The sequence below is a fragment of the Castor canadensis genome, chromosome 16 (assembly GCF_047511655.1).
Source record: "Castor canadensis chromosome 16, mCasCan1.hap1v2, whole genome shotgun sequence".
NCBI classification, from domain to species: domain Eukaryota; kingdom Metazoa; phylum Chordata; class Mammalia; order Rodentia; family Castoridae; genus Castor; species Castor canadensis.
In genome coordinates this window covers 42,193,568-42,219,450 of record NC_133401.1, presented here as the reverse complement: position 1 = coordinate 42,219,450, position 25,883 = coordinate 42,193,568, and the positions used below count along the sequence as shown (strand labels likewise).

Here is a 25,883-nt window from a genome sequence, read left to right as displayed (position 1 = left end):
CGGAGGGAGCGAGTCGGGCGGAGCCAGCGCCCCCCGCCCCCCGCCGGCCGGCTCCCCTCCCCCGGCCGCTGGCTCGCTCGGCTCGCAGCGCTGCAGAGGCTCCGAGGCGGCGGCGGTGGCGGCGACTCCCTCTTTCCCTCCCTCTTGCGTCCGTCCGTCTGTCCGTCCGTGCGTCTGTCCGTTCGGCCCCAGTCCGGCCCGAAGCATGGCCGGCGTCAGCTTCAGCGGTCACCGCCTGGAGCTGCTGGCGGCGTACGAGGAGGTGATCCGGGAGGAGAGCGCGGCCGACTGGTGAGACCCCCCCCCCCGCCCTCGCCCCCGGCCCCTTTGTCCCCGCGCCGCCGCCGCCGCCGCCGCGCCTTTGTTTCCATCCAGTGCTGCCGGCCCGCAGCCGGGAAGGGAGGGGGGGACCCCGAAATGGTGCATCGGGGCCGGGAGGGCCAGGGAGGGGCTGCCTTTGTGCGCGCCGGGGGAGGGGCCGGCCCGGGCCAGGCGGGGCGCTGCCGGGCCCCGAGCGCCCAGAGGCGGCCACAGTCGTGCGGTGGGAGCGGCTGCCGGATGCAGGCCGGATAGACTTGGGGTCCAGATGTGTGGCCCGGGGCCGCATGGCCCTGCAGGAACCCATCCCCCTTCCCTCCCTGCCCCCTCCACGGGCCCGGGGGACAGGTGTGCACGGGCCGGCCAAGGGCACCTTCGCCACCTTCGAGCGGGCGAGGACCGGGCGAGGACGGGGCGGGGACCCAGCTAGCGGAGCCAGTGCTGCCTTGCCTGGCCCAGCCGGGCCGGCCCCGCCACAGCACAAAGGAAACCCAGGGCGGGGGAGGAGCGGAGCGGGCTGGGGGCCAGGGCGCCCCGCCCACTGGGGGGCTTCTTGGAGTTGTCCGCTCCCCCCACCCTAACCTGGGTTGGGATATGATGGTGGGAGGTTCACTGCCACATGGCGACCGCGAAGTGACTCCTTCACCCTCCCGGGTCGCGGAGGAGGAGGCAGGGATGAACCTTTTTCTCCTCTACCTGAAGGGGATTTAAGGAACCAGGCAGCTGGGCCGGGGGAGACCAAGAGGACCGAGCTGCTTGTCTGGAGGGCCTGATGGAAGGGAGCCCGCAGAGAGGGATGTGGGGATGAGTTACATCTATTGGACCCCGAGCCCCTTCACCCTGCAGCAAAGGGAGCTCAGCTCCTGGTGGGGGAGGAGCTGGACTTCCTCTCTCCCCCTCCCCAGCTGTTGTCTCCCTGTGAGCTGGGGGAGGGGATGGACCACCTGCTCCCAGGGTGGCAGGAAAACCAAGGGGCTCCATGCTGCCTTGTCCTGGACTCAACATCCTCTCCAATAATTCTTCTCCTGGGACAAGTGCCCATTTATTCCTAGGCTTCTTCTTACCCTGGCAGGCAGGAATAGGCTCTTCTTGGGGAAACTGAGGCATAGTGAGGGCAGGTCTGAGGGACCCCAGTTGGGCTGACATCACCCTCGCTCTGGAAAGGCAGCCAGGTACAGACACTGACCTGGGGGCTGGAGGCAGGGACAAGATAGCCAGGCATCCATGCCATGGTGCTGCAGCACTGGCCAGCAGCCAGGCCCAGAGGGATGGACTCCGGAGACAAGCTCTCCTGTCCTGCTGGTCAGTCACAGGAGAGGCCAGCACAGGCTAAGTAGGCAGACGGCCCACCCACCCGTTGTTCCAGCACTGCCCCTGGGGGGACTGAGATCATAGGAGGCGTTCCTGGCTTGGCCTGGTAGAGGAGCTGGCCTTAGGCTATGGCCCTGCCTGAGAGAAGCAGAGCCCACCCCAGAACAACTCCCTTGCCCTCCAGTCTGCAGGGATGGTGGGGTGTTTTCTCCTTATACCCCATTTTGCCCTAACCTCTCCAAAGCAGAGCTCTGGCAGCCCAGTACTGGACATCCCCAACCACTTCTGCCCCACATCCTGCTTAGCAGAGACTTGGGCTCCCACCGCCCATCAGCATCCATGTGGCCAAAGGGAGTTATTCATCCCCTGTGTGCGTCAGCCCCCATCTGGGTTGTGTGTGGGACACACACAGATGCATGCATGCACCCTTGCACACACACACACATTTGCTCACTCCCAAGGGCCCAGATAACATTTTATAAAAAGGGTGTGAGGATCACATCCTGCAGAAGGGGACATAAGTGTCCTCAGAGCCCAGCACAGAACTCAGGATCCAGTGAGATCTGAAGTCCAGAGGGAGGAGTGTCCTGGGTAAAAATGCTGTGAGGGGAGGGGCAAAGAGGATTTGGTGCTGCTGTCCTCCTACCTTGACTTTGAACTGGGGTAGGATGGGGTTGAGAGTGACTCACCCCTAGGTGGTAAGGTCTTTGAAATACACCACTGCCCTGGCACTGGCAGCAGGGTACCTAAGGAAGTCAGATTGTGTAGCACTGCCCTGGTTGTGATATGACCTGCTGTGTGACCACATGAAAGCTCCTATTCCTCTCGGGTGCTCTTGAATTGAGTACAATCATACCTACGATCCCCAGGGACTTTCCAGCTCTGACATTCTGAGAGTATGATGGTCCCCAGGGTCTCCCTATAGCTGCCACAGTCTAGCTTCTTCCTTGCCGTAGTCTAATTTTTCTGGATGGTTTCTAAGAGTTTGAGTCAACACCACAAATCATGGTGCTGCTCTGTGCTGGACCCAGGACCCAGAGAACAGTTTATGTTAGCTGGAGTTCCTTCCTCCATAAAACTTACCATCTGGGATAGTGACTATGTCCAGGGCTTGAAGCTAGTGATTCAAGCCAGATTCAAGTGCTTCCCTGTGGATTCCACACCAACCCAGGCTGAGGGTGCCTCTGGTGTATTAGAGGAGCACTGGTCCATTAGGGTGTAGGGTCAGACGCCTCTTCCTGACCTGCTGGGGTGTGGTAGGTGCTCTAGGAAGGCCCAGCTCAAGATGAGACTGCCTAGGGAGGCAGTGTTGGCATTCTGCAGGTCTGGCCTTCCATGTGTGGAGAACCACACATGCAGAGGCTCGAGGGTGGGAAGAATCCAGAACCATGTTCCTGGATCAGGGAACCATCAGGTGTAGTCCAAGTGTGTGGTATGAATACAGGTGAAGATGGAAAGGTAGGCTGGGCAGAGCTGAGGGATGAAGGCTGACTGAAGCATTTGAAGTTAAGAATGGTTTCTGCTTGTGGCTGTCACCCTAGCAGGAAAAAAGGGACTGTTGGGAGGTGGGGGTGGGGGTGGGGAAGGGGCCTCAGCCTGGGCAAGGCTGAGACAAGTAGCTTATCCCAGGGAGTGTAGATTGATGTCTGGGAGCCAGGATGTATGGGCTGTGCCTCAGTTTCTCATCAGTGAATGGAGAGGGATACACCCTGCTTCTCTGAGAGCTCTTTGTTCACTGTAGTGGGCTAGGGGCAGCTGGACAGGTGGTGGAACAGCTGTTCTGGGAAGCAGCTGTCAGGGCAGCGGCTGGGGCAACAGTTGGACCAGGAACTCCCAGCCTTCCAGCTCACCTGTGTCTCTTTCTGGAGGGAGGGCTTTGGAAAGGAGAAGGGCCATGTGGCTGTGGCAACAACTTGTGCCAGCACCCTCTTGGGGCTGAGACCAGACCCTCCTTTCATTTCTTCCTTCTCTTCTCCCCCCTTCCCCCTCCCCCTCCTTTCCTCTTCCCCCTGACCCCCTTTCTTCTTTCTTCCTTCTCCCTTCCTTACTTCCTCTTTTTTCTCTTCCCCTCTCCCTCCATCCTTCATTTCCTCTTCATCCCTTCACTTGTCTAAGCTCTTCTTTCTCCTCTCTGCCTGTATCTCACTCTGCCTCTCTCCCTCCCTTTCTCTCCTCCATCTCTCTCCTTCTCCTCCCTCCAGCCCCCTGCCTTGGCAGTAGAGAAGTGGTAGTTTGGGGAAGGGTCTGAGACCTGCTGAGCCTTAGAGACAAGGCCCAAATTCCTTGATCCAGGCATCTTTTTCCCCATGGGTCCCCTGCCTGGGATGGCATCGGGCTGGGAGGCATCTCTGCATTCCCTTCCGTGAAATGGATGCTGTGCCCATGCTGCCTAGGGAGAAACAGGCCGGAAAGACTACAGAGGAGGAGGAAGTCTGCTGGGTCAGCTTTGTGGCCCGCAGGGAAGGCCTGCAGTCCCAGGAGGTTTCAGCTAGGGCGGAGGCAGCCTAGGGGCTGGAAGGCCAGGAGAGCACGGCCAGCTGGAGGCCAGAGTCTGGGAGGGAGTGACTGCAGTAGCCTCATCCTCATTTCAGAGAGGTGGAGATTGGGTGTGAGGGCGGGTCCCCCGGGTCCTTTGTGTTCTAGGAGAATGCAGCTCTGGTGGGCTGGTTCCTGTGCCAATTGCTGGGTTCCCATGGTTACCGGGGGATGCCCAGCACTAAGCATCAGATTCTCTCTCCTCCTCTTCCCTCCCCATAGGGGGAGGGGCAGCGGGTACTAAGGCACGCGCCAGGTAGATTCCTGGCACCGGCCAATGAGGGATGAGGATCGTGGTAGCCAGGGAACGGTAACCAAGGAACCGTTGCCTTGGAATCTCCATCGCACACCCGCTCCACCAGGTTGTGGGCTGCCAGGGCCCGAGCTGGACGCACTGAGCTGACTAGGCAGCAATTTCTGCCCCTCATTCCCTGCTTCCCGTCTGACCCAGGCCTCCCCAGGCTCCCAGGATGCACTCTGCTATGGTGTCATGGCCAACAACAGAAGCCCTCCTCTTCGTTCTCTTTTCTTTCCTGCCCCCTCGGTGTTCCTTTCCCTCCTCAGAGCCATCCCCACCCAAAATTGGCTGCCTGGGCCCTGACAGTTCTGTGTGCCACCCCTCCCTCTCCCCAGGGCTCTGTACACTTATGAGGATGGCTCAGATGACCTCAAGCTTGCAGCATCAGGAGGTAAGAATTCCAGCCATTCCTTCACCTCCCCCCCACCCTCTGGTTGTTTTCTTCCCCACCCGCCTGGCTCCCAGCCGCTTTCCCGCCTGCATCCAGCAGACCCACACTTGTCTGGCGGTTGTCCTTCCTCTTGTCATCCCTTCATTCCTCAGAGTGGGGAGGGAGGAAGCCTTGTTTTCTGTTTGACTTCTAAGAAGGCTCAGAAAGGCAAAGTGATTTGCCCGAAGTCACACAGCCAAGAGGGAAGGGTGGCCCAGATCAGCCCTATTTTCTTCAGGGCCAGAAGACTTTATTAAGTAAAGTTTCGTTTTTACCTTGCGTGGCACGAGCACCTGGTGAAACATCAGATTTGTGAAGAGTGAAAAATGAGATGTGTGAATGCATGCCCTAAGTCCCATCCAGAATCGGGCCCTGGAGGGTTCAGAGGCCAAGCTAGATCCTGTCTGCCCCCTGGCCCCACAACACACAACTCAGAGGCCGGAAGACTCCTGGAGTTCTGGGTCCTCTGTGGGGTATGGGTATAGGAGATGAAGAGTCCTGACACCTTTCTGATTCCCCCAGAAGGGGGCTTGCAGGAGCTTTCGGGCCACTTCGAGAACCAGAAGGTCATGTATGGCTTCTGCAGTGTCAGAGACTCCCAAGCTGCTCTGCCTAAATACGTGCTCATCAATTGGGTATGCAGCCCCTGGCTGGGGTGGGCTGCAGGCCTTAGAGCAGTGGCCAGGGTGCTGCTGGGGACAATCCCAGCGGGGTAGCTGGGCCCTCAGGCTGCTGACCCGCTCTTCACTGGGTACTTTGCAGGTTGGTGAAGATGTGCCTGATGCCCGAAAGTGTGCTTGTGCCAGCCACGTGGCCAAGGTGGCTGAGTTCTTTCAGGTGTGTGTGAGGCCCAGGCTCATGATAGAGGACAGTTACCCAGGGCCAGGTCTATATGCCGGGGGTGGTAATGGGAGGGAGTCCGGATGTCACCTAAACACTGCCTTCTTGCGGAAGGGCGTTGACGTAATCGTGAATGCCAGCAGCGTGGAGGACATTGATGCAGGTGCCATCGGACAGCGGCTGTCCAACGGGCTAGCACGGCTGTCCAGCCCCGTGCTGCACCGCCTGCGGCTGCGGGAGGATGAGAACGCCGAGCCTGTGGTCAGTGTGTGCCTGGGGCAAGCTGGCCCTGCCCAGGGTCCTGCCCCAAGTCTGGTCTCCCCTCACCCTCTGTGTGGGAGCCCTGGATCATTCAGCTGCTCTCTGTGCTCATGCTAGGGTGTCTGACTCTGCAGGGCACCACCTACCAGAAGACTGACGCAGCCGTGGAAATGAAACGGATTAACCGTGAGCAGTTCTGGGAGCAGGCCAAGGTGTGGAACCACAACCCTGGCCTTCAGGCTGAATCTCCCCTCCCTGAGCCCTGGGGTAGCTCCAAGTCCCTCACCTCGATGGTGTGTCCCATTCACATACTCGCCCAGCTGAAGGAGAGTTCTTTTGACCTCCTGTGCACAGGGGCTCATCTCCAAATTTTCCAGCCCTGGGCCGGGGATGGGATGGATGGGGCAGGGGCATCCCTGGGGCTCAGGGCCTGCAATTCTCTGGCGAGGATGTTTGCAGAAAGAGGAAGAGCTGAGGAAGGAGGAGGAGCGGAAGAAGGCCCTGGATGCCAGGCTCAGGTTTGAGCAGGAGCGGATGGAGCAGGAGCGACAGGAACAGGAGGAGCGTGAGCGGCGCTACCGAGAGAGGGAGCAGCAAATCGAGGAGCACAGGTGAGCCCACCGGCCTGCAGACCCACACTGCTGCTCCCCTCCCCACCCACCCTGAGCAGGGTGCTTGCCTACTTGTCATTCCAGGAGGAAGCAGCAGACTCTAGAAGCAGAAGAGGCCAAGAGGCGGTTGAAGGAGCAGTCTATCTTTGTAAGTTCTTCATTAGGGAATCCTGGGCCCTGGTCAGGGAAATCAGGGCATTCTTCATGTTCCTGGGTCAAGTGGGGACATCAGTGGCTTGGGGACAGTGCTGGCTATTGTGGTGATGTGCATGGAAGTGTGTCTTGGAGTGTCAGGGTTCCCACCTTGTCCCTCCTTGAAGAAGCTTGTTCTCTGGATTGCAAGAGAAATTCCACTTTCACCCAGCCTCTCATTGACCTGGCTTCCCCTCTCCCTTCCCCCACTGTGGAGCTTGGGCAGCTTGGGGTGGATTAGACACAGGTTCTGCACTTGAGGGCTGGAGGCCTGGGCCCTACAATGAGTGCTGCAGAGCTGCCTCAATGAATCTGGGCTAGTGCTCTGAGTGCCTCTACACCAGGGTCTGCTGTCCCATCTCCAGACATGGGGAATGGCTGGTGGGTCTGTGGATTGGTCCCTGGAAATCAGAGTCAAATCTTTTTTGGTAGCTGGGTGCTGGTGGCTCACACCTGTAATCCTAGCTACTCAGGAGGCAGAGATCAGGAGGATCGCAGTTTGAAGCCAGCCCCAAGCAAACAGCTTGTGACACCCTATCTTGATAAAACCCGTCACAAAAAAGGGCTGGTGGAATGGCTTCAAGGTGTAGGTGCTCAAAAAAAAAAAAAAAAAAAATCTATGGTGCTGGGGATTGAACTAAAAGCCCCATACATGCTAGGCAGGCTCTGTACCACTATACAACACTCCTGGCACCCGAACTGAATTTAGTATGTCAGAAATACCTAAGGTCATTCAGGGGTAAGTACTGCATATGGCTCAGCATGGACCATTGAGACCATGATGAGCAGAAGCTGGGCCATAATGACCGGAATGAGACCCAGGATCACAATCATAGGAGGCCAGAATGGAGGGTTCAAGACACTCCTGTAAGCTCCAGTATTAAGTGGCTGTCAGAGCTCACTGCAAATCTCATCAGCCCTGGATGGCTGGAGATGATGTGTAGTGGGTAAGCTCCAGCCTCGGCTATTCAGTCAACACCCTGTGGCCGCCTGCCCTGTGCCAGTTGTCAGAAACAGAGAACAAGATAGGCAGGGCCTTTTTTTGTTTTCTTTTTTATTAAATGATTCATTTTTGGCTGGCAGAGTGGCTCAAGTGGTAGAGTGCCTGTCTAGCAAGCTTAGCAAGCATGAGGCCCTGAGTTCAAGCCCCAGTACCACAAAAAAAAAAAAAAAATATATATATATATATATATATATATATAGAATTCATTTGTTTGCTTTTGATTGTGGTAAGATTCACATAAACTATACCATTTTAACTACTTCCAAGTGTACAGTGGAGTGACATTAAGTCCTTTCACCTGTTGTGCCCTCATCACTTCCATCTGCTTCCAGGACTCTTGCTGTTTGTGAAACTGTAGCTCTGTGCACATTAAACCCTAACCCCATTCCCCCTACCCCCAACTCCTGGAAAAGCATCATTCTACTTTCTGTCTCCAAATTTGACTACTTTACCTCATATAAGTGGAATTACACAGTATTTGTCCCTTGTGACTGGTTATTTTACTCACCGTAATGTCCTCATCGGTCATACATGTTGTAATACCTGTCAGAATTTCCTTCCTTTTTAAGGCTGATAATAATCCACTGTACATATATACCACATTTTATTTATCCATGCATATCAAGGTTTGTTTGTTTTTTTTTTTAATACTACTGAGGTTTGACCTACACCTTGAGCTACTCCACCAGCTCTTTTTTGTGATGAGTTTTTCAAGATAGGGTCTTGCAAGAACCATTTGCCCAGGCTGGCTTCAAACTGCAATGCTCCTGATCTCTGCCTTCTGAGTAGCTAGGATTACAGGCATGAGCCACCGGCACCCAACTAGCAAGGTCTTTTTGAAAAAAGTTTATTTTTACAGGAAACTTCAGGGCATATGCATGCATACACACGCATACACACACACACACACACACACAGAGACAGAATTAATATAGTGATTTCCCCCATTTGTCACTCATCCTGGCATCTTGGGGAAAATCTGAGTGAGCTCACACCAATATTTTATAGTAAATCCATCCCCTGATGTTAACTCATTGCAGTGACTGGACGTTCTGGCAAGTCAGTGTGGTGGCCTTTTTTTTTTTTTTTTTTTAACTGCACTGGGGTGTGAACTCAGGATCTTGCACTTGCTAGGCAGGTGCTCTACCACTTGAGCCACTCTGCCAGCAGTGGTGGCCTTTTGATTTCAGGTCCTCTAAGGTAGGTTCCCACATGAGAAACTTTGAAATTTAGCACCATAATGTTGTCTCTTGATTTAGGAGCTGTTCTGCTTTCTCTCCCTGTTAATAGGAGTTGTGTTCCTTGTCTGGGTTCCCTTTTTGCCTGGGCTGCCAGGGAGTTCCCATGTATCTGAAAATGCTTAGGCACAGCAGTGCTTGCTCTTCTAGCTGCAGCTCTTTTTTCTGTGGTGTTCCCATTGCTCATAGTTAAAGTAAACTGCTTCTGTCCTTTGTTTTATTGATGCCCAGAAAAGGAACCCAGTAAAATTACACTAAGCAAGTTTGCTCAAAAGCAAAGACAATCCTACCCAAGCACCAGTGGTTCACTCCTGTAATCCTAGCTACTTGGGAGGCAGAGGTCAAGAAAATTGGTTTGAGGCCAGCTTGGGCAAATAGTTTGAGAGACCTTATCTTGAGAATTCCCAACACAAAAAAAGGCTGGTGGAATGGCTTAAGTGGTAGAACACCTGCCTAGCAAGTGTGAGGCCCTGAGTTTAAAAAAAAAAAAGCAAAGACATCCTGTTTCTTCACCACCTTACCTATAGCTTTTTCTCCTCCTCCACTCCATCTGTTCCATGAGCAGCAGGGGATACTAAGTAAGGGTGCCCCTTTTGGTATAACCAGTTCATTTGAGCAAACATGTACTGATCTTGCACTGGCCACTCAGACTGACCTGGGTCCTTATCCTGTGTTGCTCATGCAGTGGGGGAGGGGACCCCGAAACAGGAAATGACTATACAGTGTAATCTGTAGTGGATGCTGGGAATTCCCTGTGGGGACCCAGAGAAGGAAATGACTTGCATGGGCCAATGACCTCTTTCTCAGATGGTAGTACTGAAGCTGAGGCTAGAAACCAGCAGGGCTGAACTTGAGGTGGGAGGTCAAGCATTTGGGACGATGGGCTGATGTCTCATGCCAAGGCACAAAGGTGGGATGGCATACATGTTTCAGGCACCGTGATTATCATGCTGAGGACTTTTGTCAACCTCTCAGACTACATGGGCCCATTGGGGCTGGGGTGGGCAGTGGTGTTGGAGGGATGATGGAGGCTAGATCAGGCAAGGGGCCTGCCTACCTGTACACCTGGGTTTCAATCTTGAACATGAGCGAAGTGGGCAGGTAAAGGGTAGTAGGGAGTGGTGGGGACTGTGGTGAGCTAGATGGCACGGGCCTAGTGGAAAGGCAGCTATAGTCCAGCTCTGACCAGTGCTTTGAGGAGCATGACAGGATAGTGTTGCCAGGTCTTTTGGAGAAAATAGGCACTTCAGGAGACTGAGGCTGGCCTGGGCCACACAGCAAAACCTTGTCTCAAAAAACAACTCAATTCTTGTAATTGTAGCTACTCAGGAGGCAGAGGATTGCAGCCTGAGCATAAATGTTTGAGACCCTATTTGGAAAATACTTACAGCCAAAAAGTGTGTGTGAGGCTCAAGTGGAAGAGCGCCAGAGTTCAAACCCCAATGCTGTCAAAAACAAACAACAACAACAACAACCAAAGAAACTTGGATCCCAATTTCAGTTCAGTCCAAAACTTCCTGACTTTTAAGTAGTAGCAACTTGCCAGGCGCTGGTGGCTCACACCTGTAATCCTACTACTTGGAAGTGAGAGATCAGGAGGATCGCAATTCCAGTCCAGCCTGGGCAAATAGTTCATGAGACCCTATCTCAAAAATACCCAACACAAAAACAGGGCTACAGGACTAGCGGAGTGGCTCAAATACAAGAGTGCCTGCCTAGCAAGTGTGAGGTCCTGAGTTCAAAAGTCAGTACTGAAAGAAAAAAAGCAGTAGCAACTTAATGTTTTAAAAAACATTATAACAGCAAAACAAAAGCCAGCTGTGGAGCTGGGTGTGCTTGTGCACACTGTAATCCCAGCACTGGGAAAGCTAAAGCAGGAGGATTGTGATCTTGAGCCCATGGGGCACATAGCAAAACCCTGTCTCAAAAAAAAAAAAGTCTCCATTTCCTGCATGGGGGCAGGAAATGTTTTTGTCTTTTTTCCATTTCTCTCCACTTTCATCCTGTTATACTAACTTCCTTTACTGATAAACTTTTCTATATTATTTTTACTCCGCACACCCTCACACACACAAAAAAGCCAGCAGGCTGGGTGCTGGTAGCTCACACCTGTAATCCTAGCTATACAGATCAGGAGGATCTGGGTTTGAAGCCAGCCTGGGTAAATAGTTCATCAGACCTTATGTCAAAAATACTCAACACTAAAAAGGACTGGTGTAGTAGAGAGCCTGCCTAGTAAGTATGAGGTGCTAAGTTCAAACCCCAGTACTGCCAAAAAAAAAAGAGGAAAAAGCCTGCCTGGCCTGGTGGCTCACACCTACAATGGTTTGTACTCAGGCAGCGGTCAGGAGGATTGAGGTTCAAAGCCAGCCTGGGAAAATAATTCAAGAGACCCTAGCACGAAAAAACCCATCACAAAAAAGGGCTGGTGGAGTGGCTCAAGTGGTAGTGTCTGCCTAGCCAGCCACATTGCCACCAAAAGAAAAAAGTCAGTGGTGGGCCATTTCAACCAGTATTTGCTGTGGCTCATGGAAATCCATGAAGGATTTTAAGCTGGGGATGATCATGATCTAGTCTGGCTCTTGGAAAGGTCCTTTCAGAGCCCTAGAGAACAACTTGGGGGGAAAAGAGCAGAGAGGCAGGGAACTAAAAAGAGGCTTCAGCCGTGCTGCAGGTGTCTGAGTGGCAATGAAGTGTGTGTGATGACCCAAGTACAGGGATGGGAAGTCGAAACAACTAGCTGCAAAACAAGGGGTGTCCCGGGGGTGGGGGAAGGGGGGAGAAATGAACCAAGCCTTGTATGCACATATGAATAACAAAAGAAAAATGAAAAAAAAAAAAAAACAAGGGGTGTCCCTAGTTGATTTTGGGCACCTAGTTAGGTAAGGGGATGAGTAAGCCAGGTGCCCAAAGCCTTGCCAGGCTGGGCAGGAGACACTGAGAGCCTTCAGGGTGGAGAGAAGGCTGTGTGGCTGGGTGCTGAGGGGAGCAGAGGGGCCACCTGGGACCCTTACTGCCAGACTATGGAAAAGACATGGGGGTTCTATAAAGAGGTCAAGAGTCCCTGTGGGGACCAATGTCCAGGACACTGTCTCTTTGGTTTCTAGGGTGATCAACGGGATGAGGAGGAAGAGACCCAGATGAAGAAATCAGAATCGGAGGTGGAGGTAAGAGCTGGTAGGGTAGCAATTGAGATGGGGCAAGGACTGCCCCAGCTTGGCTTCACCCAGCCCACCTCTAACCGTTCTCTGTGCTCTCAGGAGGCAGCCGCCATCATTGCCCAGCGGCCTGACAACCCACGAGAGTTCTTTAAACAGCAAGAACGAGTTGCATCAGCCTCCGCCAGCAGCTGCGATGCACCTTCACCTTTCAACCACCGACCAGGTAGTCCCTGGCCCCCACCTCTCAGGTTATGACCCCAAGCACCTTTGGCAGTCTTTCTTGGAAGAGAAGCCTTGCCCAAGGACCCCTTGGAGAAGGCAAGACCCTTCCATCCAGTGTGATTCTACCCATGGCTTCCCAGGTGGCAATACCCCCAAAAGGGCTGGGGGGCGGTATTGATGTTGTGCCTTGGCTGGGCAGTTAGTAGTACTTGAGGCAAGTTGGGCAAGTCTGGTGTGGGCACAGGCACACCGCTGGCTGCCAGGAGCTGCCCTGCTGGGTTGGACTAGGTCTGGCCTGAAGGGTTGTGACTGCATGTGGGACAGGCTCTTGCCCTGGCCCTGAGTTTGAGCAGCCTGCACCCAGAGTCCCTTGTTTGGCTTCTCCCCGTGCAGTTTCCGCCCCCACCCCCACCCCAAGCACCTTTCCACTCCCTGTCTGCTGGTCTGAGTGTTTGCACCCGTGGAGAGCTTGGTCCTGAGCTGGGGTCCCAGGGTTGGGGCATACTGGCTCCGATGCTGCTGCTGCTCCAAGAGGCTGGCTGTGTGTGGCAAGTTCATGGCCGTGTGTCTGGTGCTGGTGGGAGGCATCAGATGGCTTGAGGCTGTGGCCTAGCTTGGCTGAATGTATGCCCTGGCTGAAGGCAGCTTGTACATCCAAGGCTGCCCTGGGGGCGGGTGAGTGAGGCCTTGGGGCAGGGGTGGGGCAGACTGACCCTCTCTTGTCCTCTGTCTCTCTCTGTCTGTCTCTCTCGGCAGGTCGTCCGTACTGCCCTTTCATAAAGGCATCGGACAGTGGGCCTTCCTCCTCCTCCTCTTCCTCCTCTTCCCCTCCACGGACTCCCTTTCCCTATATCACCTGTCACCGCACCCCAAACCTCTCTTCCTCCCTCCCATGTAGGTAGCAGCCCCAGGCCTCGGCGGGGGGGTAAGGAGGGCCCCGCTTCCCAGCAGCCCCCCGGCCCTCGCTCCTGCAGCCTGACTGCGCATCTCTGGTTTTTGTCCCCAGGGCAGGTACTGCCTGCCTCTTGCCCCTGGCCCTGCAGGGCACTGGCTCCTGGGGGCCTAATTTACAGGGTCTGGAGCTGTGGTCTGGCCCCTGGGGGGCCTGGGGAGCTCCCAGCCCCCACCCAGACTCCAGAGACAAGGTGCTGGCCTGACCCCAAGGTGGACAATCCTAATCCCACTTGGCTCCCCCACCCCCTCTGACTAACCTGGGGCTTCGTTCCTCAGGCAGCCACCTGGACAGCCACCGGAGGATGGCACCCACCCCCATCCCCACCCGGAGCCCATCTGATTCCAGCACGGCCTCCACCCCTGTCACTGAGCAGATCGAGCGGGCCCTGGATGAGGTCACATCCTCACAGCCTCCACCACTGCCACCACCGCCCCCACCAGCTCAGGGTGAGAGGGGGTGCCCATCACTTCCTGAGCTGGCAACCCTGGTTGCTATAGTAACAGCCAGGGAACTGGACCACCCATTCCCTAAACTGCCTTGCCCTGGAAGTGGCTGTGGCAGGGCAGAGCCCTAGTGTTGCAGTCAGAGCTGCCTCTCTAAACCTCAGTGGCTCATTGCCCATCTCTGGACACTGAGCCTTCCTCCTGGAGCCGCCCAGTGGCTTAAAGACACTAGTAAAGGTAGATCAGCATGCACTGGTGCTGAAAGGTACCCTGTGTGGAAGTCCTAGTGGAGGTGTACTTTGCAGAAGTCCCCCCTCACTCCCCATTGGGTGGATGGGGTATTGTAGTCACCCAGGATCTCCATCCTGCCCCAAGAGGACTGACTGACTGCATTGTCTCCTCCACATGTGCTTTGACAGACACCCAGGAGCCCAGCCCCAGCCTGGATAGTGAAGAGACCAGCAAGGAGGCCAGAGCAGCAGCAACCCCTCAGGCCTGGGCTGACCCCATGGAGGAGCCCCCTCAGGCACAGGAGCCTTCCCCAGGGCAAGGCAGCCCCATGGAGGACTTGATGGTCACGGAGTCTCCGGAGCCAGCTGTCCTGGCTTCCCCTGTGGAGCCTGGCCCTGCTGACACCACTGCAGCTGACACCTCAGTGGCTGATGCCCATGCAGCTGACACCATAGAAACCGACACTGCCACTGCTGACACCACTGTTGCCAACAGCATCACCCCTGCCACTGCCAGCCTCATTGACCTATGGCCTGGCAATGGGGAAGGGGCCTCAGCACCCCAGGCTGAGCCTAGAGCCCCCACACCACCCTCGGGTGCTGAGGTCACCCTGGCAGAGGTGCCTCTGATGGATGATGTGGCTCAGGAGCCACTGCCACCAGCAAGCGAAGGCTGTGCCAACCTTCTCAATTTTGATGAGCTGCCTGAGCCTCCAGCTACCTTCTGTGACCCAGAGGAGGAAGTAGAAGGGGAACCCCTGACTGTCCCCCAGGCCCCAACTCTGCCCTCAGCGCTGGAGGAGGTGGATCAGGTGCCACAGCAGGAGCAGGAGCTGGAGCCAGAACCCCACCTGCTGACTAATGGGGAGACCACCCAGAAGGAGGGGACCCAGGTGGGGCAAGGGCAGCCTGGTGGGAGGGATGGTGGTCAGGGGGCTGACTTTGCTTGTAGCCGTGTCCCCCTTTAACTGACCCATATTATTGGGGGAAGTTCCAGTCCACTCCCCCTCCCTGAGCCAGCTCTGCTTTTGTTCCCAAGGCAGGCATCTGTTTCCCTGGCAACCACTGACGGAATCATTGTGGGGGGGGGGGGTGGAGGGTCTCAGGCCTTGATAGGTCAGCGTCTAGCCTTTGAGGGTGTGTCCTAGTGACCATACTCCCCCCCCCAACAGGCCAGCGAAGGGTACTTCAGTCAATCACAGGAGGATGAGTTTGCCCAATCAGAAGAGCTGTGTGCAAAGGCTCCGCCTCCTGTGTTCTACAACAAGCCTCCAGGTAGTGCTCCCTGGATGGACAATGGGGAAGGAATTCGGTAAGGGTGTGGGGTTTGAGTGTGGGCCCCCAGTGTCTTTACACACATAGTTGGCCCAGCTCTCAGTGGTTGGACCATCTAAGTAACTCCTCTCCCTTGTCAACACCAGAAATCGACATCACCTGCTGGGATGCAGACCCAGTACCGGAAGAGGAGGAGGGCTTCGAGGGTGGCGATTAGCGGCGGCGCCTGCCCTCTGGCTGCCCTCGCCAAGGCCGCCCACCTGCGCCGGCCTCTGGCCAGACGGCCCACAGCGCCTGCATTTGCAGCAGCTCCGCCTGGCACCCACTCTGGATTCCGGCCCTGGCCGGGGACTTATCCGCTTCCCTACCCGCAGGGCCTGACTTTTACAGCTTTTCTCTCTCTTTTTTTTAAAGTTGATAGGAGACTTGTACAGTTGACTGGTTTTCCTCCCGTTGGTAGTTGAGACGCTGTTGCAGATTCTCCCTCCCCACCCGGTCGAGATTGTAGCTTAGTCCTTCCCGCTCAGCTGGCCGGGGTGGAGGCCTCACCCTGCTTGGGGCCTGGTGTTGGGGGGTGGAGAGCTCTGGTGGGAAAATGTCCCCCCACCTCTTTTCCTAGTTTTATGTTTCTTGGAAAAATATCACTTTGTATTCTCTGTCCAGGGCTTCAGGTATTTTGCACGAATTTTAAAAACATGGCAATAAATGGCTCGTGGCTCTGGCTCCCTGGGAACCCCTCCCCACCCTTCTCTTGACCCTTCCCTGCCTGGCTGAAAGGAAGTAGCAGGCCCAGCTGGGGCTCCTGGGCTTCCCGCCCTCTCCTGCCTGGCAGGTCCCAGGCTGGAGGCCCTAGGCGTGATTCAGGTCAGGGCTATGGATGGGGCCCAGGGGTTTGGGTGGCCCCTCCCAACTCCTTTCTCTTTGCTTGGGTTCCTTTTTCACATTCAGTAACTGTTTTTTTGGAAAGCACAAACTTCTGTAACGGGTCGTGCTCATGTCTGTTAATAAAGAAATCCAGATCCCTTCGGGCCTGCTGCTCTGGGCCTCCAGGGGCTGATCTGGCGTGGGCCGTCTGCTCGGACCCGCATTCCAACTCCTCCCACCTCCGAAGCTACAGAGGACACTTTACCTCTGCTATCAAGGAGGGCCCTGCGACCACAAAAGCAGGCTAGGTTGGGTCTGATGCCCCAGGAGAGAACCAGCCTCTGGTTTCTGAAGGCTGATCATAGGTTCATTTCGCTACCTCCCGACCAGCTTGTAGGAAACATGCGATCAGGTCCCTTTCCTGCTAAGCACCCCCTACCTCAACCCCATGCCTGGTCACCAGAACCTTGGGCGCAAGCAGCAGGTGCTCCCTCCGCTTGTACCAAAGCAGATCACACACCTTTATTATCCTCAAAATGTAACAAACAGGGTAAGAAATCCCTCCCTCCTCCCACCCCTCCCCGCAGTCCAAGGGAAGCATTTAAAAAGCCCCGCAGTCAGGCCAGGAGTTCGCCGGTGGGGCCCGGGACGCCGGGCGCCCCTCTATACGGCTGTAGTCCTCCCGAACAAGGGGATGGAGACCGGCAGACGCCAAGCTCCGTGCTCCAGGGGCTCGCGGCTGCTAAGCTCTGAGTCGGTCCAGCTGGGGAAGACCCGGCGGCTGCGGTCAGCCTGCAGACATAGGGCAGGGCAGGGTGCCGCAGGCCGTGGGGCACTGGGTAGGTGCAGCGCCGAGGTATAGCCCCGGTCCAGGAAGAGCGGCTTGTAGCTGGGAGGCGGCTGCTCCTGTTTCTCCGCGCTGTCGCGGCGGCTCAGAAAGGGCGTGACGATCTTGCGGTAGAGGCCGCGTGTGTCCGTGAGCACCTCGCTGTAGGGGGGCGGCGGCTCGGCCATCAGCACCGCCTCTTCGTAACATGGTGGCTTAGACATGTCCGATTCCGCTGCGGAATGGGAAGTGGTCCGAGAGGGTGAGGCCACAGATCCCCAGTCTCCGCAGAGAACTAGGCTCCCCGCCAGCCCCAGCCCGCTCCCTCCCAGGTTCTCCCGGGTGGAAGCCACGTGGGTCAGAGCGCGCCCGCCCCCCGCCGAGGCCCCGTCCCCGCCACTAGCGGAGGTGACTCCTCACCTTGGCGCGGGTAGCTCCAGGGCCGGGGTGGCACCGAGAGGTGGGGCGGAGGTGGGTGCGGCAGCGGGTGGTGGTGTGGGTGCGAGTGCGCGTGCGGCTGCGCGGGCCCGTGGTGCAGCAACGGGTGCACGTGCACGTGCGAATGAGCGTGCGCCGGCGCCTCCAGGCGGCCGCGGTGCGGTGGTGGCGGCGGCGCCAGGCCCGGGGGACTCCCGGCCAGGCTGCCCTCGAGCTCCAGGGGTTCCAGCTCTAGGGCGCGCAGGTTCTGCTCACGCAGTCGCTCCTCCTGGCGCCGTTTGAGGCGACGGCGCAGGAAGCTGCAGAAGCAGCAGAGCAGGACGATGAGACCCCAGATGAGCCAGAAGCCGGCGAAACACGTGAGGAACGTGTAGGTGCCCTGGGACATCACCATGGCGGCGGCGCGGGCGGCGGGTCCTCAGCAGCTTCACTGAACACTGGGCTCCTCTGCGTAACCCCGAGCCCGCGCCACGCTCCCAGGTGCCGCCAGCGTCACTCGGGGACCCGCGGCCGGGGGTTGCCTGCGGCGGGGCTCAACTCGTGCGCGCGCCGGCGGGGGGCAGTTGTGGCGCCTGCTCCTTCCCATGGCGCCGGCCAGCGCGGGCGTGTCTCACCCGGGGCCGCGAGGGACCTGCGGGGCGGACACAGAGAGGCTCGCCGCGGCCCCCGACGACTTCCCGGCCCACGCTGCCCCGGGAAAACCTCCTTTGTGGGAACCCCCGCACTCCCCAGGGGCGCGGTGACGTCACCAATGATGACGTCACGCTCGGAGGTTTCCCGTGTAGGGTTTCCCCGATCTGAGACCCAGCCGCTGCAGGTGCCGACGGGACCCGAAGTGGGCCAGCAGGGGGCGCACGAAGGCCAGGTTCGGAAGCTGAGCCCGAGTGAGAGATTCGCCACCCGTAACCCCCGGGCACAGGCTACCCCAGCCCAGAACTGTTTTCAGAGGACTGTGGACACCAAGGCGCTGAAGGCGAGTCTCGGCGCGGTTACTTTGTGCCGGGTAAAGGCAGTCCACCTCCTAGAGCCCCATTAGCCGCCCATCCCACTCTAGCTTCAGCCCAGCACCGCGGCCTTCTGATCACCACACCTGCAGGGGACTTGGGCGGCTGGCTCCGACTGCCACTGCGCACCAGTCCCTGCTTTTGTGCGTGACGCGTCTCTGCGGGCGTGGGCCAGGCTCTCTTCCTTTCCTCTCGGCGTCTCCGCCTGCTTTATTCCAGCTCCAACTCCGCTTCTCCCGCCTCCTACCCATCCACAGCCCCACTTGGCTCTACTACTGTATCTCCAGGCTGCCACCTCCCTTCCCCGATTCCTTTCCCTGTGCAGAATGGAAAGGAAAACTAAGTGAGACTCACAAGCTTGCCTCTGGGACCCACCTAGTCCTGCACTCACTGTTCCACCTCCTCTATGGTCAAGGCTGAGGGGCAACCCTGCATCTTCACGCAGTGAAGGGTGGCGGGTGACAGGTCACCACTCCCACGGAGCAGAAGCAAGTCCTTTTTGAGTACCTGCTGACAGGAACTTTAACACACAACCCTTTGGGTAACTGGAATGTCTCTTTCACACATGAGGGGTTGGGGAGTGATTAGCTGTGTAATGTAAACCCAGGCCTGGCCACAAAGCCCCATCCTGAGTGGGTGGGGAGTGCTGCTGCTTAAGCTTCTTTATGGGCCTCTTCCAGGAGCTCCAGTGACCCACCTGCCCCCCACTGCACACCACACTAAGGGAGCTTGAGCCCCAGGCTAGAAGGCTGCCAGGCCACTGCCACCCCAGCTTCTCCCCAGATGGCTCCTGTCTGACTCCATGACTGCCTTCAGCCATGTGCCACTTGGTGCCTGTGCCAGTCCTTTTCTCCTGGGCCTGCGTTCCAGAACAGACAATGGCAGGAACAATAGCTCTGCCCGCCCCCTCGACAACCCTGCCATGAAGCTGCCATGGCGACGCAGCCCGGATAAAAACACGATGCTGCCAGTCACTGGGAGTTAATTAAATCTGTTGTTCTCCTTTTCCTGAGTCCTTAGAAACAGGAATGTTCTGAAGGAAACTGGCACTAACTAGGGGTCCCCCTGGCCTGATAGGGCAGGAAGAGCTCTGGGTCAGAAAAGGTACTTGCGTGGCTGGAGGTAATGGGGCTTAGCTAAGGTTAGAAATAACTGTCAAGAACCAGGTATAGTGACACAGGCCTGCCATCCCAGCTACTCAGGAGGCTGAGGCAGGAAGATGGCTTCAGCCCAGTTTGGGTCCAGCCCTGTGCTGGGGAAACAATGAGATGCCATCTCTAAGGATAAATTCATGTTATTTAAAAAATAGCTGTCAAGTTGGGCACTGGTGGCTCATACCTATAATCCTAGCTACTCAGAAGGCAGAAATCAGGAGGTTCAAAGCCAGCCTGGGCAAATAGTTCTTGGGACCCTATCTCAAAAAATCCCATCACTAAAAACCGGGCTGGTGGAGTGGCTCAAGGTGTAGGCCCTGAGTTCAGACCCAAGTCCTACAAAAAATTCATTAATTAAATTTTAAAAATACAAATATAGCTGTCAAGGGCCATCAGGACTTGTTCTTTGTCTTTCCAAGCAGAACCCCACGATTGTCAGTAAGTGGTTGTACTCACTTGATAGATAAGGCAGCCTCAGAGAGCGAAATGACTCACCCCAGGTTACACAGCTAAGGGAAGGAACTAAGATTTAGCCTGCAACTGAATACAAGCTCTGTGTCTAAACACTTGCCCTATGTGACCGAGTGAGATGTGACTGAGAAGCCTGGTGCTTGTGAGTGCTCAGTACATGAACTGGCAGCCTTGGGGCAATGGGCAGTCTAGCCAACTAGTAGCCAACATGTATGTTCCTGTTCTCACCAAGGCCCTGAGGTGTGTGGCCACCAGCCCACAGCTGTTGTGGACAGGGTGGGGGAAGGGCGACAGGATGAGAGAGATTGGAATGGCCACTCCAGGTTCAACAATGAACGAAATGTAGGAGTTATGCCCTGAGGGTGCCTAATTTAGCAGTCTGGGCATTAGGCCAGGTCACTCCCCAAATCTGGGTGCCACTGTCACCCCTTAGCCAAGAAGTAGGCATCACTGCTACATTCTACAGATTAGGCAACTGTGGGCCAACAAAGAAGTCTCTTGCTAGAGGCCTCACAGCTGAGTTGGCCCTTTGACCCTAGTCTGGCTCCAACATCCAGCTTGAGGGGCTAGGGGTGGGGGTGTTGATGCTAAACACTCATTTTAGGGCTATAGCAGGCCCCGAGGGCTGTAATCTGACGGAAGCAGCCTCCTAGTGCATAACAGATGCTCAGTACAAAAGCATGGAGAGGTTCATTTAGGCCTTCTAAAATGCTGACTGACCAGCCAAACCTTTCAGACTCAGATCCACAATCTTGGTCTCAGCCATTTGCTTCACTCCTCCAGACTGCTGATAGCAACAAACCCCTGCCACGTGTCCAACTCTGCTATCTGTCAGGAGCTGTGCCCTCTTCAGATGAATTCATCCTTATGTCCGCCATCTTACTTGTTTTCAGGGTCTCTTTTCTTACATTCTTGCAGATCATTTAAACATCCCTTAGGATTCCATCTTGATTTCCATGTAGCATTTTGAGCCTGTGGTTTTCTACTGTATTCTTAGGCCACACTCAGCAGGGGGATGAAAGTAAGACCCAGGCATTTCCTAACCATCATGCTCCCTCAGTTCCCTCTTCTGTGGCTATAGTGACAACTAACCCGTGCACAGGATGTGGAAGTGCACAACAAACATTCGCTCTGATGCTGCCACTTCTGAGCTGGGGATGTAGACACATGTCCCTAAGGTGCTCCTTGCCTAGGGCAGGACACCACGGAGAGTTCTCCCTATCTTCCTAGAAAGCACATTGGTGATCCTTCCATTTGACAGATAAGAACACTTTGGCTCAAAGAGATTAAATGATACCCAAGGGCCACTGATCTGATGTTGTAGGGTCTGCTTGCATCACTGTGGGCACCTACTATGATGTCCCTCTGCATGAAGAACCCTGGCCCCTCAACCCTAGACCCCCAAGATTACTACTGGGTCCTTTATCTCAGCAACAGGCCCATTGTCCATTCCAGCCACCTCTGTTGTCGCCACCCTCAGTGCAGACTGTCTTCACTGGTCCACGTCCTTCAATCTTTCTGCCATTTTTCTGGCCAGGCCACCATCACCTATTACCATGCTTGCTACCACTCTGGGCTCCTGCCAAGCCTACTCTTCACATTGCCCATTTATTTCCCCCAGGCCCTCTGCCTGAACCCTCCAGGGTCCCTGCCTCAGGAAACAGTCCTGCCCTTAACAGTTAAATTGCTGCCCCTCAAACATACAGAAGCATCCCAACCACATGGAGGGCTTCTACTTCCAGCTCCACTTCCGGCCTTTGATTCAACAGGTCTGGAATGGGGTCCCAAAGTTTACATTTCTAACAAATTCTCAGAGATGCTGGCTAGGAAGCACCTTGTGACTTAGATCATGGCTTTTAGGCTGAGCTCCTACTGGTACCTCTGGGCCTCCTAGGTCATTTCCCTGGGCAAGTCAGCCCTGAGCCACTTCACCCCAGGGTGGGTAAGAATCAAGCCCAATGATTTCAGAATGTTCTGGAGTAGCCTGTGTCCAACACCAGAGGCTGCTACTGCCTTGATCAAGTGGCACACAGAAGTTCAAAAGCCACTTGTTAAAAGAGCCACTGGAGCTGCCCAGTTACCTGTTCGGTCTTTTAGCTGTAGGAGAGAGAACACCTCAGGAGCTGGGTCTGCATCCAATTCAGTCCTGGGAAATATCAGTCATTTGCCAAAATGTCACAGACAAAGAAGCCATCACCCAGCTCTCGGACCTCACAGGGTGGGTTATAAGAAAACTGAGAGCCCATACATTTATGAACGAAAGGAAAAGATGACATGGAGGCACCCACTAGGGGCTGAGGTGGAGAGAGGAAATCCCAGGCAGCAGGGTGACAAGATGGAGCCCCGTACACGAAATTCTCAGATGAAGACAGAGACTCAGACCCCGACAGCGCAGGGAAGGAGGAAAGAGAGGTTGAGTGAAGGCAGGCTTGAGGGAGGTGACTGTCACCCTCTTCTGTATGCCTTGCACATGTCACTGGCCTTTGTAGTCGTGATCTTAACAACAATCAGGAGGTGGCTGTTGTCACCCTTCTACAGACAAGGATGCAGGCTCCAGCTCAGGCCCGTGGAGCCCGTTGGTTGTAAAGCCCTAGAGACTGCAAAGCCCACCATGCTGGCAGGAAAGGCATTTCAGGGAGGCGCTGGTGAAATTTCTAAACCCGTCCTACACCAAGATGGATGAACTGAGGCCAGATTGAGGACAGAACTTATCTTGGCTCCCAAGGTCAGCCAAGCATGGAGTTGGCTACAACCTCACTTCCACCAAGACTAAAGTGCTGGCTTGGCCCCTGGCCTACAGGGAGAAGCTCTGTGACCTGACCCTGACACTGGGCTAGGAATCCATGGCTTTGGAAATTGTAAACAGGACAATAGGGACTGTGGCTCCAATAGGCTTGTAAGTAGAAAGGCCTTACACAGCCCTCAGCACTCACTCTGGCTCTCTTGTGGGGAGCATGGGGCAAGGCACTCAAAGACTAGACTCTTCCATGAAAACCTCAATTCCAGGGGCTCCCCATGCCTCCACCCCCTCCCCCAGCATGAGAATAATTTTGTCTCTGCCAGGTAAATGGCCACACAGTGGGGGAGGATGATGCTCCCCCCTCCTTGTAGGGAGAAGCCTGCTGTTACAGCAGAGCACTGAGGGGAGGTCCTGGGTTCAAATCCCACTTCTGCCCTGAGCCATCCTGGCTACTCCCATACCTGAGGCAGTTTTTTCACCTGCAGGGCAGGGATGGTGAGACCTGACTAGCAGTAGCAAGGAGGGAACACAACAAAGTAAGTCCAGTGTACACAGCAGCATGTGACCAACCAAATGCCAGCACCTTTCAGCTTGGAGAGGCTCCAGTGTGGACACCTGTCCATGGCACTATATTGTTTGCAGCCGGGGTAGTCCAGCAAAAACCTACCCTCACCTTAGCAGGGACCAGAGGTCTCAGACTTCCGGCCCTCTGCTTGGACACAGCTCATAAATATGTTTGTGACCCAGTCATCTATTTTTTTCAATATTCTGATTGGTTGCCAACATAGAAAAAGCAGATTTTGCATAATGGTCTAGATTTCTGGCTCATCTCAGAAGTTGGACAAGCTGGTTGTACCAAATCCACACCTCACAAGGTGACATCAATTGGAGCAGAGCAGCTCCCTGGCCGACCTCACTCACATTCTATTGACCCCTGGCCCCTGGAGGCATTTTGGTTTTCCATCCTCACAATCACAGAGTCCAGCACAGCCTGGACCACAAGCTGATAATGCTGCAGAGCCCATGAGCCAAAGATTAGGGGTTTGGTGGAGGGAAGGGGGTTGTTCCCGGAGACTGAGGCAGCCCTCATTGCTTCCTCTCACCCAGAGAGAGAAAATGGAGGGAGAGAGGAATGCAGCCCAGCAGCATTATAGTCATCCGTGTATACATACATATATACCCAGTCATATACAGATGACCGAAAAGCAAGAATCTGGCTGATTTGGTTGGAAGGAGAGGTGCATAAAGCCTTGAAAAACATAGGGCACCTCCTCACTGGGGGAACGTGAAGGAAGGCCAAGAATGCTCCTCAAGAAGGCCCTACAATTCTTTCCTGCCTGGGTCACAGGAGCTGAGTATTGCAAGCCAAGAGGGGCTTGCCAACAGACTGGCTGTTTGACCTTGGACAAGTCACTTCACCACCCTGAGCCTGAGTCTTCATCTCAAAAAAGTGGGGATGAAACTTACCTTACCATTGCTGTAAGAATCAGGAGATAATGAATGCAGAGTGCTTAACATGGGTTCCACACAGAGCAGGAAAATGAAAGGAGCCTGTGAATAATTCCCCAGGCCTCCCCTGCCTGCAGGAGACTCAAGCCTGCTTCCCAGGCAGTACCCATCTAAAGACATCTGATGCCAGAGTCTCAAACACCCTAGATACTGGTCCTTCTGCTGCTGGGAATACCTTCCTGAATGGAAATGGAAACCCAAGGTGTTTGTGGTCATAGGGATGCTGGATCAGAAGCCTGTGGTCTGGGCTGGCATCTGCTGAGTCAGGCCCTGGAGAGCTGGCAGTGGGGACCATTTCTTTCTCCAGCACACTGCCCACTGAGAGAAGGTTGGGAGGGGAGCCAGAGGTCATTTCCTCTGACTCAGTGGCCACTCGGCTCCCAGATGCGCACCCGGTAGAACCGGGCACCTCCATGTGGCCTTGGACTCTCTGCCAGCCAACCTGCATACTACCCAGCACAGTTGAGGCATTGTGCACAGACAAGAAAGGGGCACTTGTGATCCAGACAATGGGCTGGGTCGCTCTCATGTGGCCTGAGCTTCAGCTTCCCTGGGTCAGCAGTGTCCTTTCCTCTGCTCCTGCCCACTCTGCTTCCACCCCTTTTGGAGAACGGAGACTAGGAACATGGAGCAGAGAGCAACCGCCAGCCCATGGGGAGGTCTGGCACATGCCTGGGCCATGAGGAGGAGGTCTGCGAAATTGTCTCCTTTTCCCTCGTAAAGAACGTCGCCTCTGGGAAGCACAACTTGAGAGAAGGCGCTGATGATGATGATGACGGTGATGGGAGTTACCGGGCAGAGACCCCAGACCCAGCCTCCAAGCCTCCTCCTCCCGCGGCAGGCCCAGGTCTGGGCCGCCTCCACGTTTGCAGCCACCCTAAGAGCCCTGCTGCGACGACTGCAGCCACGTGGGAGCCAGCTCGTGCCCACGGAACCGCTCACCCCCACCCCCCACCCTCGACGAGCCGTGGAGGCAGGCACACCCAGCCCAGCCAGAGGGGCGATATTTACCCCCGCGCCCCCACCCCGCGTGGAGTGGGGGAGGGGGAGGGGGCGTCGCCACCCCGCAGTCGCGTTGCCAGGGAGCGCAACCCCGTTGCTGTGGCAACGGTTTCCAAGCGAGCTGGTGGCGGCTCGCGCCCCGCTCGGGCTCCCTCGCTCCCTGGCGCTCTCCCTCCTTCCCTCCCTCCCTCCCTCCGGCCCTCCAGTATGAGCTGGGGGAGGGGCTGCCCGCTGCCTGGGCGGGGGTCCAGGTGGCGACCCCGGGCCAGGGCGTAGAGCTACAAACCCCGGTCCCAGGGCTCAGCCCCGGGACCATCTTCCCGCCCGCGCTCAGTACCCGCCCGGCCCGCAGCCGCCGCTGTACTCACGGGCCCAGGCATCCTCCTCGAGCTCGTCTTCCTGCCTCGGGGCGAGCGGCCCAACGAACAGAACCCCTGGCTCTGGGTAGGCGGCGGCCCCGGGAAGCAGACAGTGGCAGCGAAAGCGGCTCTGAGCGCTAGGCTGGAGGCGCGGGGCGCGCGCACGGGCGCGTACACGGCGCGTGTTGAGCCT

General features: G+C 56.0%; 2 protein-coding genes across 6 annotated transcripts; one reads left to right on the top strand and one right to left on the bottom strand.

Moving 5' to 3' along the window:
• The first annotated feature begins 60 nt into the window (after positions 1-60).
• Dbn1 (drebrin 1) lies at positions 61-16,346 on the top strand. 3 transcript variants are annotated; one of them, XM_020162764.2, is made up of 15 exons: positions 64-291; positions 4,798-4,853; positions 5,415-5,527; positions 5,655-5,729; positions 5,847-5,993; positions 6,128-6,205; positions 6,453-6,604; positions 6,689-6,752; positions 12,145-12,204; positions 12,298-12,421; positions 13,177-13,314; positions 13,651-13,821; positions 14,238-14,941; positions 15,221-15,323; positions 15,470-15,678. In XM_020162764.2, the coding sequence occupies exons 1-15, from the start codon at positions 206-208 to the stop codon at positions 15,538-15,540; spliced, it is 2,142 nt and encodes a 713-aa protein (XP_020018353.1). In that variant the 5' UTR covers positions 64-205; the 3' UTR covers positions 15,541-15,678. The 3 variants fall into 3 exon arrangements, with proteins under 3 accessions (XP_073914863.1, XP_020018353.1, XP_020018352.1); XM_074058762.1 differs by lacking the exon at positions 13,177-13,314 and having other exon boundaries at positions 61-291; positions 15,221-15,289; positions 15,470-16,346; XM_020162763.2 differs by lacking the exon at positions 13,177-13,314 and having other exon boundaries at positions 65-291.
• On the bottom strand, positions 16,335-25,883 carry Prr7 (proline rich 7, synaptic). 3 transcript variants are annotated; one of them, XM_074058765.1, is made up of 4 exons: positions 25,700-25,883; positions 18,542-18,772; positions 17,434-18,082; positions 16,335-17,248 (listed from the first exon to the last, which is right to left on the bottom strand). In XM_074058765.1, the coding sequence occupies exons 3-4, from the start codon at positions 17,843-17,845 to the stop codon at positions 16,851-16,853; spliced, it is 810 nt and encodes a 269-aa protein (XP_073914866.1). In that variant the 5' UTR covers positions 17,846-18,082; positions 18,542-18,772; positions 25,700-25,883; the 3' UTR covers positions 16,335-16,850. The 3 variants fall into 3 exon arrangements, with proteins under 3 accessions (XP_073914866.1, XP_020018360.1, XP_020018361.1); XM_020162771.2 differs by lacking the exon at positions 18,542-18,772; XM_020162772.2 differs by lacking the exon at positions 25,700-25,883 and having other exon boundaries at positions 18,542-25,263.